At 41.3% G+C, this 21,864-nt stretch overlaps 1 protein-coding gene across 5 annotated transcripts; it reads left to right on the top strand.

Annotated features, from left to right (window-relative positions):
- Window positions 1-140: 140 nt before the first annotated feature.
- On the top strand, window positions 141-16,494 carry RAD17 (RAD17 checkpoint clamp loader component). 5 transcript variants are annotated; one of them, XM_061369275.1, is made up of 16 exons: window positions 141-266; window positions 2,526-2,804; window positions 3,924-4,007; window positions 4,722-4,878; window positions 5,388-5,524; window positions 6,876-6,928; window positions 7,018-7,143; window positions 7,227-7,296; window positions 7,931-8,042; window positions 8,861-9,052; window positions 10,070-10,155; window positions 10,731-10,877; window positions 11,329-11,475; window positions 12,179-12,299; window positions 13,608-13,665; window positions 15,782-16,494. In XM_061369275.1, exons 1-16 carry the CDS (start codon window positions 225-227, stop codon window positions 16,047-16,049), a joined length of 2,079 nt encoding a protein of 692 aa, XP_061225259.1. In that variant the 5' UTR covers window positions 141-224; the 3' UTR covers window positions 16,050-16,494. The 5 variants fall into 5 exon arrangements, with proteins under 5 accessions (XP_061225259.1, XP_061225261.1, XP_061225260.1 ...); XM_061369277.1 differs by lacking the exon at window positions 2,526-2,804; XM_061369276.1 differs by lacking the exon at window positions 10,731-10,877.
- The last annotated feature ends 5,370 nt before the right edge of the window (window positions 16,495-21,864 follow it).

The raw sequence follows: 21,864 nt of genomic DNA, 5'->3' as shown, positions 1-21,864 counted from the left end.
CACAGGCAGGCGCGGCACGAACAGCTAAAGGCCGCCGAAGCAGAAGGGCCCCTGGGAGGCTGGTGGGCAGTGTCTTGTGCTTGCCTCAGCTCTCGGGGTCACGCCTTGTTCTCAGGCTGCCCCGAAGCGGGGTTCTCTGAGGCCGCCGCTGGGCGGGCTTGTCCGCTCAGGCCCGGCTGGTCGCAGAGCGTCCGACTGGATGATCGGCGCCGTTCGGGCTGAGGATGTCTGGAAGCTCCTCGGGAAAGCAGACGGTGCCGGCTGAGGTAGGCCTCGGGGGGGGGAGGGAGGGAGGGATGGGGATTAGCAGTGGTTTTAGGCCCGGTAATTATCCCTTAGTCTCTCTCTGGGCAGTTTCTCTTCAGGTGTGTGGGTTTTTTGGTTTATTTTAGTGTATAAGGTGTTACTTTTTTTACTAGTGTAGTGCATGAAAAAGTAACTCTCTCACAGGATGTTACCGGCCCCCTTGTAAATATGCAGATTCAACTAAAAATAGGTTTTGTCTGAATAATGTTAAAAGCAAGCGGGCTCAGTTGGTGGTGCTCTTTGAGGGATCGTAGAATCACAGACTAGTTTGAGTTGGAAGGAACGTTAAAGCTCACCCAGTTCCAAACCCCTGCCATGGGCAGGGACACCTTCCAGTAGACCAGCTTACTCCAAGACCCATCCAGCCTGGCCTTGAACACTGCCAAGGGTACAGCTAGGAGTATTGATCTGGAGGGGAGGAAGGGTCTGCAAAGAGATCTGGACAGGCTGGATCAATGGGCTGTGACCAGTGCTATGAGGTTAAAGAAAGCTGAGTGCCAGGTCCTGCACTTGGGCCACAACAACCCCATGCAATACTCCAGGTTGGGGAAGAGAGGCTGGGAAGCTGCTCAGTAGAAAAGGACCTGGGGGTGCTGATTGATGGAGCTGAACACGAGCCAGTTTGTGCCTAGGTAGCCGAGAAGGCCAACGCATCCTGGCCTGTATCAGCAATAGTGATACAGAACCAGCAGGACCCAGGGCAGTGATCATCCCCCTGTACTGGGTACTGGTGAGGCTGCACCTCGAATCCTGTGTTCAGTTCTGACCCCCTCACTACAAGAGAGACATTGAGGTGCCGAAGTGGATCCAGAGAATGGCAGTGGAGCTGGTGAAGGGCCTGGAGCACAGCTGTGATGGCAAATGGCTGAGGGAACTGGGGATGTTTAGTCTGGAGAAGAGAAAGTTTAAGGTGGACCTTATTGCTCTCTACAACTGCCTGAAAGGAGGATGGAGCCCGGAGGTGGCTGGTTTCTTCTCCCAAGGAACAAGGGATAGGACAAGGGGAAACAGCCTCAAGCTGCCCCAGGGGAGGTTTAGACTGGATATTAGGGATAGTTTCTTCCCCAAAAGGTGTCAGGCATTGGAGTAGGCTGCCCAGGGCAGTAGTGGAAGTGTTCAAAAACTGTGTAGATGAGGCCCTTAGGGGCATGATTTAGTGGTGGCCTTGGTAGTGCTGGGGCAATAGTTGGACTTGATGAACTTAAAGGTATTTTCCAACGTAGCTGGTTTTGTGATTCTTGCTCTCAAATACTCCATTGTCTGGTAATGGTCTGTTTGATTAATTACATGTAAATGGCAGACCATTCATAGACCTTTTTGGAGACAACGTGTCTGTTCTCTTGCTCCTGTTTTCACAGAGCTCGGTTTTGTCATGTCATCTTTTACAGGTCCTATGCTAAAAGATTATCACATGGTTGTTACCAGCAGAGAGCCTGTGATCATTGTGATAATATTTTTGTCACCATAGATAGGCTGAAGAGTAGCTGTAGGTCGTAAGTTTTTATGCCTGTCCTGACAGGGTATTTCTAAATCTTAAATTAAACATCGGTGCTGCTAGCAGTTTTGTTTCTTGTTGCCGTCAGACTTCTGAGTGACAGTCTGATTCAGGATTCCTCATACCACATTCTCATAAGCAAATGAAACATTTGATTTTACTGCGCTGCCCAACTAATGGTTCTCTGACGTCTGTTTCTGACATCTAAACACAAATGTCTGCATTGTCAATGTTATAGAAAAGAAAAAAGTAAATGCCACATGCTGAAACATGAGGGGCAGAGGACATACAACATGAACATGACCTTAATATAAAAAGGATATAAATAAGCCTATACTACTTTTTCATTCTTATGGGAGTTTTAATTGTTTAGTTTGAACTTGTGTTTTCTGAATTTTCAGCTTGTTCAGATTTGCCGATCTGCTGCAAAATATCAGTGTGTAAGGTTTTTAATACTAAAGAAGCATATAATTGATGCATTCTAAAAGCTTAACTGCCCAGGTTTGTGGCTAACTAGGAGTTAGTCATAGAATCGTAGAATGGTTTGGGTTGGAAGGGACCCTAAAGGTCATCCAGTTCCAACCTCTGATTCTAATGAAGATCTTTACATGTACGACGTATTCTTACATATGCTTGACATAAATCTCTGATTTTGTAGAGACAGCTGTACCGAATTAAGGGGAGGAGAGTGCTACATTGAAGCAAAACATCTGTATTTTACCAGGTGACAGATTGGTTGGCGCATTCATTTGGTGACTTCTTAGGAAACACAAGTATTTCCCCCAGTGCCGTTCCTGTGAAGCCACTAGAAGATAACTCCGGTAGAAACCAGCAGCTGCAGCAGAAAGACGTGTTTTCTGTGACAGAAAGCAGAAGAAGCAAAGGTCTGCCCAGAAAAAGAGCAAAGTCATCTTCAGTAGATCTACATCGTAACAAGTCCAGACAAAACCAGAGCCAGTCTCAAGAAGAACCATGGGTAGATAGATACAAACCTGAAACTCAGGTGTGAGAGTTATTCTAAATGCTGATGTAGTAGTAACATTACAGTGTGACCTGTTGTGCTCCTGTTCATCATCTGTATTAGCAGATGCTAGGTACATCCTCTTTTACTAGAGCAGCGAAGTACTAGTTTGATTTATTTACTGTCTATAGGTAAGATTTTAGTGAGGTATTTATCTATAGGAAATGCATTTTTCTCCTGAGGATATAAAGCTACTGATAAGGTGTTTCGTGTCAGTCTATTCTTCAACTTCTGAACCTGTTTCTGAATTTCAGCTGAATGTCACAGCTCCAAGTACTAGGAAAATCCACAGCTAAAGAAAGAGGAGAGACCTCAGTCAGTGCACTCATTATGGGAGAGATAACAGAAATCATCTTGAGTGTTATTGGGCAGCAGGTAGCCAGTCCATTAGCATGTTCAGAGTACTTGACTGATTGTAGTTTCTGCTATCTACTGTTTGCTTGATGCATCTTGTACATGACTTTGAGGGTGGGGGCATGGTGGTACCTTAGGACTTCAAGGAGAAAAGACTCAAACCTGTAGTAAACCTGTCTTCACTGGTTCTGCTCTTGAAACAGCTTTTTCACAGTGTGTTTCGAAGATGTTAGCTTGTTAAACTTGTCTTAGTTTTGAGTGCTGGTTGATGTAAATGAGTTAGTATAGTACTTCTATTTTATATTTAGATACTTAATATCTCACCTCTGGAGAGGAATTGAGTTGCAAGGCTAGAAGATCAGTAAGTTGCATGAGATTTGCAGAACTTCAGAAAAGCTATGTAGCATTAGAGTCGATAGAACCTAAAAAGTACCACGTCCAGCAATAGGTATAAGGTATACTGGCACAAACAGGCAAGATTGTAATGTTACTTTAGGAATAATAAATAAATAATTATTTCCCAACAGATAGAGATGGAAAATTGGTTGCTGGAGGAAACAGGCTGAAATGATGATTCTTAACTGTTCCACTTATTTCTACATAGTATGTTCCAGTTTCATATGTTTATGCTTATATATGTCTGTTAATATTCCAGTCAGTGTGTATTCTGTTCTTGAGCCTCATTTTTACAGTCTTGGAAACCATCAGGTGTGTATATGCACTCAGTATATTTTAATCTTGTTTTAGAGTGACCTTGCTGTGCAAAAGAAGAAGATCGAAGAAGTTGAAGCCTGGTTAAAAATACACGTATTACAGAGGCAGCCAAAGCAGGTAATACTGCTAAAACTAGCATCTAGGGTTATAAAACCATACAAATGAGCTGGATTCAATTTTATTTTAATTTCAGAGAAAATCTCACCTTACAATGCAATAGATATGTAATCACTACCTGTAAGAAATCTAGTAAGGACATAGATTAGACCTTGTAGATTTGTTTTGGGCTTATGCTGCCAACAGGTGAATTCTGGTTTTGCTCAGAAATACTGTTTTCTAGGATCAGTTCAGTTCACGCCTTTGCACTTTGTGCTTGTAACTGTGTTTTGTCTTCCATAGGTTAATTTTAAGTATCTTGAGAAATTCCCAGTTGCACAGACTTGATATAATAGAATGTTTTTAACCTTGTGATTGATAACAGGCATTTCTATATACAAGCATAATTTGCTAGTCTTGCTTAGTGTTTTTCAGACCTGATTCTGCAGTTTGGTGTCTAATGTTCCTAGTCTACAGGGTGCGCGGTTAACTAAACAGATGCATTAAAAACTAAGAACAAGGCTTTCAGAGTTTGAGTCTAGCTCTTTCTATCTGAAAACCCAACAGGTAAACTAATAATACAAAATATTTAGCTCTGTTTTTATTGGGAAAAGAGAATCGTTACTACAGAAATTAAAGAAGAAACCCAGCTAATATTTATCTTCAGCCTATTTTCAGTCTTTATGTATTATGTTTTGGATTTTTTTCCCCACTCCTTCCCCCTCCCCGTGACAGGGTGGATCTGTTTTACTGCTGACTGGTCCTTCTGGTTGTGGAAAGACTGCAACTATACAAATATTAGCAAAAGATCTTGGTGTTCAGGTGCAAGAATGGATCAATCCAATATCTTTAGACTTCACAAAAGAAGACTTAAGAAACATATTTGGCCATGGTAAGTATTTTGCTTTGTCCTTTGCCCTTTTTTTTTCTTTGCCCTTCCAGTTATTTTTGTATTGAGTATTTTTTTTATCCTTTTGTGTCTGTCATCTATAAGGTCACAGCCATGTGAGCCATATCCTTAATGTTTGATAAGAATCTTTCTCTTTTGCTCTTAGCTGAAAAGCGATTTAGTTTGTTGTTTGTTTTTTTTTGTTTTGTTTTTTTACAGTTTTTACTCCAAAACAATTTGCAGTTCAGAACAATATAGAGAGCTATGTAGTAGCCTGGTATCATTTGAGCCAATTAAAAAAAATAGTTAAGTCTGTCTTCATGTGCGCCCTCAACTGAATTCTACCCTTTAAAAATTCTCCTGATTTTGCCATGTGTTTGTCAAAGGGCTTGTCTGGTGGTATTCAGTGGCTGCTGTCTGAAAATACCATGAGTGGTATCAGTTCTTGTGGGTATTTATATTCTACTTTATATAATACAGAATATATATTTTTAATTAGTTTTCTTTTTCAGACTCAAATTTTCATACGTGTCCGAGTCAGGCCCAAGCAGCTGTCTTTCAAGATTTTCTGTTAAGAGCAAATAAGTATAACAAACTTCAGATGCTTGGGGAGTCCTCAGAAAATGACAAAAAGCTCATTCTTATTGAAGTAAGTGAAAACTCGTGAAATCTTATTTTGAAAACAGTACCTTTTATTGTAACATTGACATGCTAACTAGCTTCAGTTGGTGGACTGGTGTTGTCAGAAGTTAGTCTGCTTTTACTGCAGATGAGTTCTCTACTACTTCTTAAAGTTTCTACAGCAGTCTAGAACCAAGCCTAAATGTAAACTAATAGGCAGAAAACTGGAGACTAGTTTGTACACAGAAATAAGATTATATCAAAACATAGACCAAAACAATTTTCAGAAGTCATACCCATGTTTCTATATGATTAGCTTTCTAGAAATGTGTATATGTATAGACAGGAAGAAGGGGAAAAAAACCTCTCGCTATTCCTGTTATTTAAGGATCCAGGAGAGTACAGAAGATACGCAAGGATTAGCACAGTTGAAAGCATTTGAAATTCAGCATTCCTGGCTTTATATAGGGGACATTATTTAGGGCAGAGATATGAAGTCTAGGGGTTTGTAAGCCATAATGGGAGATACAGGAGAAGATGTGATTTTTACTTATTCAGGAGTGTGTTTCAGTGGCATTTTCTTTTTGAGTTGTTCTAATTATTTCTTTTTTCCTTTTTTTTTTTTTTTTGAGAGAGGAATTTTATGATAGTCAAGTTGTCTGTAAAATTTCAAGAAAGTTTCCTCTTTCAAGAAAAAGAGGAGACAAAAATTGTAGCTGAGTGATGTGATGTACTGGAGAATTTAGGAAGCATGTTTTTCCGTTGCTGCATAAAGTCACTTTCTTGTGTAGGTCCTTTCGTGTATCAATAACATGTCCTGCTCTCTTCATTGGTGGAGCTGCTAACTTGGATGTTTATTTTAAATGTGAAACTCAGTCTAACAGGCTACATAAACACCCAACGTTGTTTTTTAGGAAATAAGGACAGAAAGAAAATGTTTACCTTCTTTTTTTTTTTTTTTCCTTTTTTACTCTGACGGTGGTGAGGCCCTGGCACAGGTTGTCCAGAGAAGCTGTGGCCACCTCATTGCTGGCAGTGTTCAAGGCCAGGTTGGATGGGGCTTGGAGCAACCTGGTCTAGTGGAAGATGTCCCTGCTTGTGGCAGGGGGTTGGAACTGGATGAGCTTCCAGCCCAAACCAGTCTGTGATATGTTTCTTTAGATTATTTTTTTCCATAATGAAAGAAGGAAATGCTATGCTATAGGGTTTTTTTCCTTATTTTTTTACCTGGTTATCTTCGGTGTTAGTCACATGCAAATTTAGTTGTGAACTAGCTAACCAGGAATAAAACACATGTAGCAAGTGATGTGCCATAACTTGTCTGTGGGAGAGAATATTTACATCTAATGTAATGACAGCAGTTCTTTTGTTTTGAATAGGACCTACCTTACCAATTCTATCGAGAGCCTAGCAGCCTACATGAAATTCTCAGGTCAGTTGCAAATAATGTTTTAAGGATTAGCTTCACCCACTCACAGTAAACTGGAGTTTGATTCTTACCATACTTATGTCTCATTTTAGGAGATTTGTTCGTATGAGTAGATGTCCACTTATATTTATTATATCAGACAACTTCAGTGGAGACAGCAAGCAGAGGTTACTATTCCCAGTGGACATTCTAGAGGAGTTGTGTATATCCACTATTAGGTAAGATCTTTTATCTAATTAAAACTTGATTGGAATTAATGAGAAGTCAGAAACTAAATATTTTTTTTTATGAAATCCAACAGTTTCAAGCCTGTTGCAACAACAAATATGATGAAAGTTCTTAATCGAATTGCTGCAACAGAAGGTAGTTTGGTAAGTCATCAAAACGGATAACTTGTGCAGTGCTTGCACTAGAAGATTTCAGCCTTTTGTATCTGAAATACATTATTTATCTTTGTTGGCATATTTGTTTGATCTTTGATAGCAGAGCCCTACACCCCCAAAAACCTTCACCAGTCCCCCTAACGGAAAACAGGGAACAAACTGAAAGATGTCTTGTTTTTGAGATCAGTTCCACTTGATCTGTGGTCTAAGTGTTCAAAGTTACTGCTGAAGATTCTCCTGCCTTTTACAGAAGCTGTATATATATGAAACAAATAATAGGAGCAGAAATAATTTTCATTGTATCCAGCAAGGTGAGAAGAGGTTATGAGCCCAAATCCTGTATTATTCCCGACCGATTTTCATTGCGACCAAGTCTAATATTGAGTGACACCTTGCAAAGAATTGTGTGTTCCCTGCAGTATGCTGTATAAAATGTGGCAATGTGCTTAAATGGATTGAAAGTTCTAAAGTTAGCAGTATTACGTGGTTTGAGCACATGGTGGATGCTCATGTAGTCTATTTATGGTGTCTGTCAGAGCTAGATCCCCACAGCCAGGGTAATATTCAAATGCTCCTTGTCCTACTTTTTCTTACTACTTTGAATGTTGCTTTTTATTTGTAGAAGAGAGAAAAGAATTTTGCTCTTGACAAAACTTCTCTGGAGTTGCTTTGCAGAGGTTGTTCAGGTGATATAAGAAGTGCAATAAACAGTCTTCAGTTTTCTTCTATGAAAGGTAAATACCTGTGATTTTGTTAAGACATTCTGACCACTTCTGCTGTAAAGGCATTCTGTTCACTGTTGCAGCACAGCTAGGTGAGCTATGTAAAATATCTTTTATGTGCTGCTGTGGAGCAGGAATAAAATACACAAAGGTTTTGTATTTGCTGGTGTGTGGGAGGGGGTTATTTGTTTATTTTGTTAAGCTGAAAGCGTTCCATGTCACGACTGTTACATGTCTTCTAAAAGCTGAGTACTATCTGCTGCTGTCCTGATTTTGGCTGGGATGTAGTTAATTATCTTCCTAGTAGCTGGTGCGGTGCTGTGTTTTGGCTCTAGTCTGAGAACAATGCTGATAACACACCGATGCTGAGCAGGGCTTTTTAGCTTCTCATGCTGCCCTGACAGTAAGGTCACAAGAAGCCGAACACAGTCAGAACAGCTGACCCCAGGTGACCCAAGGCGTATTCCAGACCATAGCGCATCATGCTCAGCATAAAACCCAGGAGGAAAGCAGGCTGGGGGCTGCTGCTCAGGAACAGGCTGGGCATTAGGGAATTGGTGGTGAGCAGTTGCTTTTAATTTGTGTCTCTTGTTTTTCTTGGGTTTTATTTCTCTCTCTTCTGTTATTTTTTTCATTACAATTTCTTATAGTATTGTTACTATGTTATTTCAATTATGAAACTGGTGGGGGAGCGAGTTGAGGTGCTGTGTGGAGCTTAGTTGCCATCTGGGGCTAAATACAACTATGTGTATATTGATGTAATTTAAGAGTAGGAAATGTGTTTGGATTCGTATACTTTATCCTGATTCTATTTTTGTTTTTATTGGTAGACTACTCACTGGAGAAAGAGTTTTGGTTGAAGAAGGAAAGGAGCTCCATGGTAAAATGTGAAGCAGCAGTATCTAAAGTAAGAAAGAAAAGTAAAGCTGATACTTCAGAAGACCAGGAGATACAAGCTATTGGTGGCAAAGATGCTTCCATTTTTCTTTTCCATGCTCTGGGGAAGATAATTTACTGCAAAAGTAAGAAAACTTTGACTTGCTCTTCTTTTTCTTGGGCAAAGCGTGTCAGCTGCTAGGAGCAGCCTTTGCTAAAGTAAGGCTTACAGTGACCTCCAGTTTCTGTCTTTGGTCATTAATAACAGTATACCACCAGGAATAACAGTTTGTGGTCTGTTGTAAATACAGATTGCAGCTGTCTGTATTTATTAGGTAAATGAATGTTTCATTAAGTTGTATGACGTGTAATAAAATTGTGTAGCTCTAGTTGCATTAGTTCCATGTGCTGTCATGCATGCAAAGCTGGATACATAGCCAGCACATTTGTTGCTTTGTACAAAAGCATTTTTTGCCTTTGTGCAGAAATAGACATTGTTGTACTGCTACATTCTGTACTTGTATGTATTCCTAAATACAGAACAGACATGCAGCCTCATGGCTACTGCCTCCATTATTTGTGCATCTGCTCTCTTGTCCTCCCTACTTTTTATCTTGGCTCTTTATTTCCCGTTAATAGACATTTGTCCTCTGTTCCTTCTGATCTGAAAACCTCTTCCACCCTGTCGTATCATATCTCCCTTTCCACCTCTCCAAACTACTTCCACCTTACTACTACTGTAAGTTCTACTTCTACACCAGGTTCTGTAAATTTACAGAAACAACCTGCTCCCTCTGCGTGGTTCAGTACTGGTTTTTTAACATTATAATTTATAAGCATTTGCTACATATTAAACTAGTACTATCTGCACTTGGCTAAATCAGGATACATTAAGGCACTGGCTCTCCTCACTTCAGTGACGATTCACCGTATCAGTTCTAAAATTAGCTGGTAGAATTGACAGTAGCTGAAAGCGATGCTCAGTGTATGTGGAAACTGCTATTCAGTAGCTATGCATGTCTGTTCTTGCTCCTGTCTAACTTTTATTCTCATTTTGAATATTTAACCTGAAATGTGTGTCTTCTGGCTTTTTTGATTATGTGCAGAAATGTAGCAACATTTCTGATACTGAAAGACTAAAAAGATTGTAAAATCCTTTGTAGGAGACCCAGTGTCAGAATCAGAATTCCCTCAGCTGCCTGCTCACTTATCAGAATACCGTCGGGACACCTTGCTTATTCAGCCTGAGGTACGTCTGTAATAGCTACTTGATTCCACTTTGGTTTGAAAAAAAGGCCAAACAAAACAAACTCTTAAGTGGTTGATGCAAATTCTTAAGCATAGGGGTTTTGTCACTGATTTTAGTACATGTGTATTCAGCCTGTCCAAGTTACAGAATAATTACTGTGGAAGAGATCTCTGGAGGCTAAATTCAAATGAAGAGTAGGTTCCCAGGAATTTGATCTGTTGAGTTTTGAGGATCTCCAAGAACGGAGACTCTCACTTCACTGATGAACTTGAGGTGGAAAGTGGACTTGTGCTTGCTGCAGCCTGTGATTTAGCTTGCATTTTTTCACTGTGCTTTGTCAATAGGAGTTCACCTTTCTGTTACCACCCATTAAGAGGGTTGAATACAGTAATGGCTTCTGCCCCTGTGTCCCTCCTTTAGCTTTCTCTGGGAGCAAGCCAATCTTCCTTTTGTATATAAGCATCACTTCATAGACCATGTATGCCAGCTCCTGAACCATCCAAATGTGTTGTATCTCTTACTGGATGCACTCGTAAAACTGGAAACTTTTTCTTTTGTTTTTTGTTTCCTAATAGGATATTGTGGAAAAATCACATATGTCAGGAAGCATGTTTAATTTATACCTTCACCAGAACTATGTAGACTTTTTTTCTGATATAGATGATGTAGTGAGAGCCAGTGAATACTTAAGCACCGCTGATGTCCTGTGTAGTAACTGGAGTGTAAGTGTCACCTTTTTATAAACACATGCTGTTTTTAGTACTCTTAACATTGATTACCTAGACTTTCATCTAAGTGTTTATGAATGTTTACTTCACACTTGCAGGGTAGGTGACAGTGAGTTGCTAATGAATGTTGAAATAAATCAACTGTAGAAGAGGTGCAGGTTCAACTTTTTGTCCAGCATCTATCAGTATTTTATTATGGCAGGCTACAGTGTTTGCAAAATACTCCACAAAGTATTTTTAGGTAGAATATTTTTACTATAAAAATGTTCTGCAGCATATATGTCTTTTCCTTGATGGAACTGAATTGCTTTTTCAGTCAGCTGCTTTGAGTAAAATTTCACAGTAATCTCAACAAATTCTGTGCCTGTTGTGTCCCTGCAATTACAGAGTGTGTTGTGATTCACATGAGACACACTGTTCACATTATGCCTGATTTCTGTCATAGACACGGCTTGTGATGGAAAAATACAGTGCATCCGTGGCCACCCGAGGGGTGATACATTCAAATATGTCCAGAGCCTTTGCCCATCACCAAGGAGGGATGGGGTTCCGGCCTTTACATAAACCCCAGTGGTTCTTTATCAATAAAAAGGTAAATTATTTATTTTTTTATTATTGTTGTGTTTTAGTTTTTGAAGGGGATGACAGTTGAGTAGTGTTCATGATATTTGCTCAAAAATCCTGTTTTGAGATGAACTACTTATAAAAAGCTCTTGGTTGAAGAGTTACATTTTTATTATTCCTTTAATGGAAAAATCAGCTGGAGGCCTCTGACAAAGTCTGATTCAAGTGTCCAAGTTAGCTCACTGCTGGGAGAGTGTTAATCCTAAATTAATGGAAACACAAGCATTCCTAGAAGTCAGTTTAAGGTTCTGTGCAGTTTAAATCGTTGCATAAGTTTTAAGAAATTATTGCTGGTTTGCTTTTATCAGAAATAGAGTGTTAATGAGATGCCAAAGCTCTTGACAGTTTTTTACATTTCAAGTGACACTTGCTGTATCTGGCAAGAAATATTGGTCTGGGTGGGTGGAGGATTTTCTAATCAAAGGATAAATATTTTCTGGAAATTAAAATTTCCAGATTTTAATTTTAAAAGGCAACAGTGAAGGGTGTCACCATTTTTACGATCTGTATATGTTAACTCTAATGGCTTATCTTTTTTCTCTCATTTTTCAGTAGCCTGTGTGTAGTCATCCAGCAGGCAAGGAGAAAGTCTGCCTTTTGCGATAGAGAATATTTACATTAATGATGTACCAGTTTTTTACTTGTATTTCTTTTCCTCCTAATTCTTACAGTATCAAGAAAATTGCCTTGCTGCAAAATCTCTCTTTTCAAGCTTTTGTTTACCACCCGAGTGTCTTCAGACTGAGCTATTGCCTTATCTTGCTATGTTAGCAAATCCAATGAGAAATCAAGGTAAATTGAGTGCAACTTTTAATCTTGGACTCTTCCTTTTTTTTTTTTTTTTTAAGTAACTGAAGTGTATAGTGCAATTTTATAACCCCAGGTATCAATACTGTCTGTGCTTTTGCCTCAGTTAAGAAAATACTTATGGTAAATGCATATAAGTGATACCCCAAAATGTTTCTAGTAGCACAATCAAAATTCAAGCTATCTTATTGGGTTTGAAACAGTATCAAGAACGTTTTAAAAACTTAATGTAACTGAAATAATTCAAATAAGTATCTCTCCTGGCAGAAGTGAGACCTGTATGATGCTTTTTAAATGTGTAAGATGAGGTCCTCATGTTGCAGTATTTGAAATAATTTTTCCCTTTTCCTGCTGGATTTCTGGTATCTGTGCTTTTGAATTTCATCCTGTTGCCTTCTCACTCAGTTTCTTCAGATTGTTGCACAGCTTTTCTGTCTGCCCACATGCTTACTAGCTTTCTAACTTGGGTGGAATCAGCAAACTGCTCATCTTGCTCTTCATCCTTTTTTTTTCACAGGGTTATGTTAAGAATGTATTGAATAGCCGATGTCCTAGTACAGATCTCTGTGGAACTGTATTGGCACTTTTTTTCCATTGCAGGCATTAACTATTAACCCTGTACCCCTCTCCCCACTTTGTATTAATTAATTGCTTCTCAAACTTTATTAATGAAGGGGTTCTCTTAGGCTTAAGGCTCCTTTTAAATCTAAGATCTGGTGAGAAAACTTTTGGAAACCTAGTAGGGAATATTAACTAGATCTGCACTGCTTACTGTGTCATCAGAAGCCTTAAAAGGCTTCCAAAAGCCTTTCCTAGAAAAAAAATGAACAAAATTCAAGTTTGAAGTGCATTCAAAAAAATGTGTAACCTGAGGTAATCCAATAGCAGACAGCTCGTGTGGAAAAACATACTTTCTGTGGTACATAATCATAAAATTGCTGTTTAGACATCAGGGTTGCTTATGCTATGTTAATTACTTCTACTAAAAGGCTTCATACCTTAGCTAAGGCCTTGACACTGAGATGAATTAATGTTGTGGGCTGTGGAATAATAACTCTGCATCACAAATACACAGTTGATGAATATCACGGATTTTGTTTTTATTTTATGGGAATATGGCAGGCAATTTGGAGACAAAAAATACACATATGTGCAGTGTTTTGGTATCCAAACTAATGCAAGTATATACAGGAATACTGGACTAAAGTTACAAATTACCTACTTTCCAGTAGCTTTGATTGTATGTGTGTTATGATTTACCCAATGTGATACTGGTGATTCTTTATTTTTTAGCTCAGATTGCTTTTATCCAGGATGTTGGGAGGCTACCGCTGAAAACACATCTTGGGAGGTAAACTGAAGTTCTGTCTTTAACTTAAAGAGAGTAAGACTGTCTCCTCCTTTTCTTTTCTCCTCACCTTCCTTCTATATTGAGGAAAAGAACCCTTTCATAGAGAAACATCTTCCATGCACATCCGTGATGTGATATTATCCCTCACTGGCAAGATGGTAATTTATTTTGCTTGTTAAAACTCCTTTTCGCTTCAAATCTATTTATCCTTACAGTAATGGTAGCCATATTTTCACTATAGTCTTGCTTGTAATCCTTCATTAGCCTTCTTTCCTGTTGCATGAGATACTAGCTCTTTCCTAGACAAATCTAGTGCATGATCTGGATAAATATATTTTAATAATCAAAAACATCCATGTGAGAATAAAACTGAATTGATGCAGGATGTAGGGAACTCTGCCTATTGTTTATTGTGACATAAATCATTAATCTGGACATTTCACAGAACATTCTGTGTTCACGTGTGTTAGGGTTATGAGAAGAAAAGCATAACAGGGAATTACTTCTTTGAGAATATTTACTGTTGTATATCTATGGAACTACAAAATATTTTAATGAGTGCTTCCCCTGAGGTAGCAGCACTCGTTTTCATGTTGTGGATTTTTTGCCTCCTGGACTACTTAGAATAAACATTTGTTTAGAATGCATTTTTTTAACTAAAACTAGCCACTGAAGTTCCTCTGTCCAAGATGTTAAATAACTGAGTTACATTTCTATCACTTTGATATCTTTGAACTTCATCAACAGTTTTAATTGTGTTGGCCTGTTTCTGATAAGGGATCAAGATCACAGTTAGCTGGGATGAGAGTAACTCTTTCATCCCTGAATCAGGAGAGTTTGTTAGGACATCTGACAAAACATCCCACATTGGTCACTGTGGAACTGCTGTCTAAGTTTAACTAAGGAATACTGGTGTGTAAACTGAAGGCTGTATTACACAAGAACCACCCTGTTCCCCAGCAGTTGTGTTAAAACGCCTTTTGGTTGCTAGGTGGGAATCAAGCAATGTCCCTAACAGGTGTATCTCTTTGCAATCTCCCTTGTCTGGGCCAAAATGTTTATAACTTTAGAAATTAATTGTATTAATTGCCATTCATTTTGTCTGCAGCACACCTTTAAATATTGATCAGTGTTTTGTATCTGTATTAAGTTGGATGTGTGTCACTTAGCGTTTTATCTGACAGGTAATTTTCTCCTGAAAACATGGTAATCCTTTTTCATCTCTTCTCTATTTTGGAAATAAAATACAGAGAGATGTAGGTATTTTAGTAAGCATTTGCTTCCTTCAGGAATCCTAATAGAAAATATGTGTTATTAAGTACTCATTAAAATAACTTGCGTGCAGCTGCTTCAATGGAAATAAGACTCTTTCATATATTAATATTATAATACAGTTATACATCACTGTAATAATTTTATGCTATTGTAATAATATTACTATATTATCATATTTAGCAACATTATTTATATACCTGCTTGTAGGATTGGGAATGGTACTGTAACGATAAAACTGGCATTGAGGAGAGAGCACAGTGTTTGATCAGCTGGGATTGGTGTCAGGATGAGTTTTTGACAGTAACTATGTAAGTTTTTCTTATTCCAGCGTGGAGTGGGAAAAACAATAAAGCAACACTGGTAACATGCTGATACAGAGATGGTACAAAGATTGAGAAGTCAGAGATTTCCTTTCTATTCCATTTTCTTAATATTTATTTTTGATTTGCCTGTTCCATGTTAAGTTGCTTCCTGTCCTGAAGGATTTTGGTTTTGCTTGGAAAGGTTCAAACGCACTGTGGGCTGTCAGTAAATTAATTGGTTTGTGTGTGTGAAGAAAGCTGAGGAAAACCACTGTCATCAAAAAGTTCAGTTTCAAGGAACAATGCATACTAGGGTAGCCATAGAGCACAAAACAGGATCTGGTGTTTTGCTGTTGCTGTGTAGAGCAGAATTAACATTACTGATGAAGGGTGTTACTGGTGAAAAATGAAAATACTGTTAAGCACCAGTGAAGAAGGGTGGCCTGTGTGTACACAGGCACTCTTTTCTCTTGCAGTTTCTGTGTGAAGGTGCAGACATCTTGTCATGGTAACTGACTGTTGCAATGATAATTTTACAGGTTAAAGCTTGAAACACTTACTGATAAAGATCCTGGGATACCAGACTTATTTGTTAGCTCCGAGACGGACAGTGCTGATGCTCATGCTGTGGAGGTGGCTGCAGAGTTGGAGAAAACCGCGATAGATGAGAATGAATCAGGTGGATTCCCTCTCTCTTCTAGCCAGTGCAGTGGAAGTGAACTACCTTGCAGTCAGCCCCGGCCTGTTGCAGCTCAAGCAATCATGGAAGGAGACGAATTACAAATAGAGGAATACGATAGTGACTGAGTACAAGACTGTACTGACCACTAACTTCCTTGAATGAATTCTTATGCTGGAGAGGCTTTTGCTAAAGAGAGTATGGTCTGCCCAGTACTGCTTTAGGTACCTAGGCTTGGCCTCCCAGCCTACCTAAATGTGCTGTGTCGGCATCGAGACAGCTCTCTTCAGTGTGCTCTTAACCTTGCAGTGTCAGTCCTGAGCTGAGTACTAAATTACAGGCTATTCATTGCTGCTACTGAGCCATGAAACAACCTATACTGAAAAAGAGAATAATGAATGACTTAAATTAGTTTGAGACTGTATCACACTGAAATTCTTATTTTTTACATGTTTTAATTTGGTTTGCAGTTGTACAGTGTGTTTCCTGAGTACATGTTTGAAAATTTGTCAGCATTTGAAGGTTTTATTGGAATTCATACTTTCAAAACAAAAAAAAAAAAAAAAAAGAAAATAGTGGTTTGGAAGTTTGGCCCTTCAGAAAAAGAGACTGAAGTGTACAGTCACCAGATTATTCTAGATTCCTTTTTGAAAGACACTTTCATAACTTACGGAGGGGAAAATATAACAGTCAAGCGTAAGTCCTTCTCATCCTTTGTATTCTGTTGGAAGTTAATGGTGCAGTATGCAGTTTTTGTCCTGAAATTGCCATTGTGCCAGGGAAAAGAATAATCCCGTTGTGGCAGACTGTTCAATATGTCAGCATTTCTCTGTAACTGGGATTGCTCTGTGCAGGACAATCTAATAATATATTGTGGTGGTTAATGATACCACAGGAGTAAGAAAAAATAATCAAAGCGACCACTTCTGAATGTGTAATGTACATTTGAGTTTCTGTATTGCTTACATCTAAAGTTGAGTAGAAAAAAATACGTGCTTATCCACCATGATGTTTGAATTAATGCTGCTAAGAAGAAGTCCAGCTTTGTACCCTCTTGAGGGACAGTTGTAGTCTTTCCATCTGTAGCTACTTAATTTTGAGGAGGGGAATTTACTCCTTATTTTTCTGTTACAGCTGTTCTCACTACAGCAAAGGTAAAATAGTTTTGGCTGTTGGTGCCTCTCAGCACCTTTCCCCCTCTTCAGTGTGCCTTAGGTGGGGTGCTTTCTGCAGGGAGCGCTCTAGTGCAAATGGCAGTACGGTATGAAATACTGGTTTTTAATTTGCAAGCAAAACTCTGAGGTTCTTTGTGTCTGTTCAGCTTTTCTTACAGTAGGACCGGGTAGCAGTAGTAGTAAGTAGACCTACTTTCACATCAACTGCTTTGCACTGCTATTGGCCTTCCCTTTGCTAAGCCAATATTCAATACTCACCTGGTTTGCTATAACTTGTAGTAGTAAAGAGATTTATCACTATCAACTACATGTTTAGAGAATTTGCGTAAAACCTCTTTTCACACAAAAACATTAAGCATTATTCTCTTTAATAATCTCTTCTGTTTAAATGTATATGCTCTTGCCTGAATTGCAGTGGCATACAATGTGTGAACAGGATGAAGTCTCAGATTGTTGAAGAGCTGGTGAGTAACCTATTAAAGGAAGTGCTGGCACTTGTTAACCTTGTGTAGCTGCAGGCAGGCTCAAGAATGTCAGCACTATGCCTCCTTCCAGGTCCATTTTGGCTCCCTCAGCAATGTTAACAAAATTCCAAGGTGGAATTAAAAATGGCCATTCAAACACCAGCAATTTAGGAGATGCTGAAGAAGAAAAGAGATGTGGGTTTTTTTAGTATAGTGAAAGAATTTCAGTGACAGCCTCTGTGAAACACCCACAGTTCACATTTGAACCCATCCAGCACATTGTCTCTACATGTAATTGTCATGTGGGGTGTGTTCAGTGCAGACACTGTCTTGCCACCAGCTGTGTGCACATCAGCCCTGGTTCCCCGTGTATCTAGGGAGATGCCTCTCCAAAGGGAAGGCAGTGTTGTTAGGGGGTGCTGGTCCTAGACTGCTGACAGCTTTATGGCCACTTACAGGTGGTCTCATTGCAGCCCGAGCAAAACTCAAGGGCAAGGTGGCGGCCTCCTAAGAGAAATGTAAAAAAGAAAAACTGAAGCAGAGATGATTTTTCTGACCCCTGCGACAGTCTGAGGGGCTGCCCCAGGGCTGGGGTGCAGAAAGATGGTCCAAAGAAGGGAAAGGCTGTCCCAGGAAGAGAGAGGGGCTGGGTGAGCTGTGTTCCTGAGGGAAGCACACTTCCCAGGTTCCCAGGAGGCTGTGGGAGCATCCAGCACTGGGACTGGTGGTGAGGGGGCTTCCTGAGGGAATTGCTACTCCTGGCCCTGCAGGAGGCTGTGGATGCCACTGCTGGGGGTGTTGTGAGGAGAGCATGTGGCCAGTGGGAATGCAGGTCTGGGTCTGGCGCCACTCCTGGACAAAGGAGCAGTGAGGCTGCCCAAGAGAATGGGGAAGGGAAGGGAAAAGTAAATAGGGAAGGGAAAAGGCAGTGGGGCTCTTTGCTCACGGGTTATCTTGCATCCCAGCCCTTTCCCTACCAGGACCTGTGGTGGTTGCGGGAGGAGGAGCAAAAAGGATGTGGTGAAGGAGAAGGAGAATGAACAGAACTAAAAGAAGCAGAAGTTGCAGCAGATGTGGGAGAAAAAGAAAAGCAGCAGCAAAAGCATTGGCACAGCAGGGGAAGCAGATGGAAGCAGCAGAAGCAGAATAAGAAACAGCAGAAGCCTAAGAAATTTTGAATGGTTTATACAGCATATCTGTAAGGTTTCAACACCTGATTACCAATAATATTGCATGTTCATCTCAAAATGAGTAATTTCAAACAACTTTTTTGTAAAGTACTGAAATAAGTAACTTTGGGGTGACAGGACTGACTACATCTGCTGGAGCCTCCGTAAGGGCCATGTGGAAGAATCGGCTCTCCCTCACAAGTAACACCAGTCAACACAGTGCCAGGTGCCAGGAGCACATTCTGGGCAGTGCCAACCTGTTCAGTTCCTGTGCTTACTGCCTCTTACAAATGGCTCACAAAACTACAACTTTCCCAGTATATGCATGCCCTAGCCTTCTCTGTGTTTGGAATATCCTGTGTTAGGGACTTCAGTGAATGATCAGAAACAAAAACATGATGTCTAAAAGGTTTTACTTTTTCCTTCCTTCTTGGTCTGACTTTAGTAATTGCTTCCTGCTCCTCAACAAAAGGATCATCCCAAAACCAGACTGGATGTGTCTGAAAACACTTTCCAAAAGACCATCACATACCTGCCTTTTTCTGGGATTTGGGGGCGGCTAGTGTCCGAGTGGTTGCTTTTGATTTGGTTTGTTGTTTCTTCCTTCATTTTAAACATCCCTGAAAGATCCATTATTAGTGTTCATACCATCAGTTCTACTGGTATTACCTCCTCTTCTTATCCCTGATATGCTGAACCTTGCCCTTTCTACCTGCTCCTCCTAGGAATACTCAATTTTACATTAAAGTGTAGGTCTTTTTGTCCCCGCTACCCTGATGAAATGAACTCTAAGTGATCTTCAGGTTGCTGTTTTTCTCTGATTCTACCCCAGCAGCAGCCAGAGACTCTGTGTCAGTGGAAGAGGAATTTGTTGATCTTCACTCCAGAGTCGATGGAGCACTGCTGGTGTGCGTCCTCTCGCAGGGTTGGGAGAGTTCTGGGGGCTAGGGCCTTCTCTCTGAGGTCAGCAGGACCCTGCGAAGTTCGGCTCTTTGGTGGATACTGGCATGTACATCAGGGAGTTGCCTTCTCCAGTCACAGAAAACATGACTTTATCACTACAACTTGGGGGTGTTGGTCATAGAATCATAGAATAGTTAGGGTTGGAAAGGGCCTTAAGATCATCTAGTTCCAACCCCCCTGCCACAGGGAAGAATCACCTCCTTTGACCTGCTGGTCATGCTTATTTTGACCATTTGGTCAATGAGAAACTTAACATGAGCTGGCTTCAGTGTGTGCTCGCAGCCCAGAAAGCCAACCGTATCCTGGGCTGCATCAAGAGGAGCATGACCAGCAGGTCAGTGATCCTGCCTCTCTACTCTGCTCTCACAAGACCTCACTTGGAGTATTGTGTGCAGTTCTGGTGTCCTCAACATAAAAAGGACGTGGAACTGTTGGAACAAGTCCAGAGAAGGGCCACGAGGATGATCAGGGGACTGGAGCACCTCCCATATGAAGATCGGCTGAGAAAGTTGGGGCTGTTCAGCCTGGAGAAGAGAAGGCTGCGTGGAGACCTCATAGCAGCCTTCCAGTATCTGAAGGGGGCATATAGGGATGCTGCGGATGGACTCTTCATTAGGGACTGTAGTGATAGGACAAGGGGTAAGGGGTTAAAACTCAAACACGGGAAGTTTAGATTGGATATAAGGAGGAAATTCTTTACTGTGAGGGTGGTTAGGCACTGGAATGGGTTGCCCAAGGAAGCTGTGAATGCTCTGTCCCTGGGAGTGTTCAAGGCCAGTTTGGACAGAGCCTTGGGTGTCACAGTTTAGTGTCAAGTGTCCTTTCCCATGGCAGGGGGGTTGTAACTAAATAATCTTCAGGTCCTTTCCAACCATAACTATTCTATGTTTCTATGGCAGTATCTGCCAGAGAGCTGCCACATGCCAGCAGCCAGGAAAGAAGAGAACCTTGACAACAGGCTGAAAACAGCCCCCATTCGCCTCTGGCATCTCTGCTGTCTTTTCTTCAAGGGACATTGTCCCCAGCTGAGCAGGAGGCTGCAAGGCAGCAGGCTGTACGTGGCCTCCTGCCTGCAGTGTGGGCAGAACTATTCCAAAAAAGAGGAACACCTCCTCAATTCTGTGCTGCCCTGGCTATGCCAGCAGCTCCAGGCAATACATGGGGCACAGTGGTGGCTAGTAAAGACTGCTGAGAGCACCATCCTGCATGTCCTGAGTGTCTATGGTCCGTAGATGCTGCAGCCTATCCTTGGGGAACACACAGCACTGCTGGTCAATGGTGTCCTCGGAATCATTGAGTGCCGATGCAGTGAGGAGGCCCAGAGGCTGCTGCGCTCTAGCGCAGTAACACAGACCAACCACAGCTTTGCAGCCAGCTCCGGCTCCAGCAGCGACCCCGGCTCCACCAGTTTCAGGCTGGTGATTCCTGACCCCAATCCAGCCTGCCCCAGCAGCCCTGCAGACTCTGTCCAGGAGGAGGAACTCTGCACGTTGGAGGCTGCCCTGCACAGGTGTCCTGGCCACCACTCCTTTGCCCGTCCCTGAAAGGCAGGAGCAGACCCAGAAGGAGCTGGTGCAGGTGGCGGTAGCAGGCCAGCACCCACAGCCCCATAACTCCTGGCTGGCAACCCCAAAAAATGAAGGCCTCCAGCCCACTGGACTTCCCCCACCCTGCAAGAGGCCATGCCATCGGCAGCAGTAGCAAGGCTCCAGAATCCCTTGGCTGAAGTAAAAGTGTTTTTTACTTCAACACTTCACACTCTCTGGAAAAGGGCATTCCCCAGGCAGCAGGAGTAGGGTAGGTCTCCTGGCACAGGCACAGGCAGGGCAGCAGTGCTGTGGCCGATCCAGTTGTCTATGCCCATGGCAAGAGGTGTGAAAAGTTTTAAAGTCCCTTCCAAGCATGGGGCAGCCACAGCTTCTCTGGGCAACCTGTGCCAGGGCCTCAGCACCCTCACAGGGAAGGACTTCTGCCTAAGAGCTCATCTCAATCTCCCCTCTGTCAGGTTAACGCCATTCCCCTTGTCCTGTCCCTACAGGCCCTTGTCCAAAGCCCCTCTCCAGGTTTCTTGTAGCCTCTTTAGGCACTGGAGCTGCTCTAAGGTCTCCCCTTAAGGAGCCTTCTCTTCTCCAGGCTGAACCAGCCCAGCTCTCTCAGCCTGTCTCCAGAGCA

The sequence above is a fragment of the Neopsephotus bourkii genome, unplaced genomic scaffold, assembly GCF_033783945.1.
Source record: "Neopsephotus bourkii isolate Nb327-2 ecotype Australia unplaced genomic scaffold, CSIRO-AGI_Nbou_v1 NB_1491, whole genome shotgun sequence".
Lineage (NCBI taxonomy): Eukaryota > Metazoa > Chordata > Aves > Psittaciformes > Psittacidae > Neopsephotus > Neopsephotus bourkii.
Note: the sequence above shows the minus strand (reverse complement) of the source record. Positions and strands in the feature narration are given on the sequence as shown.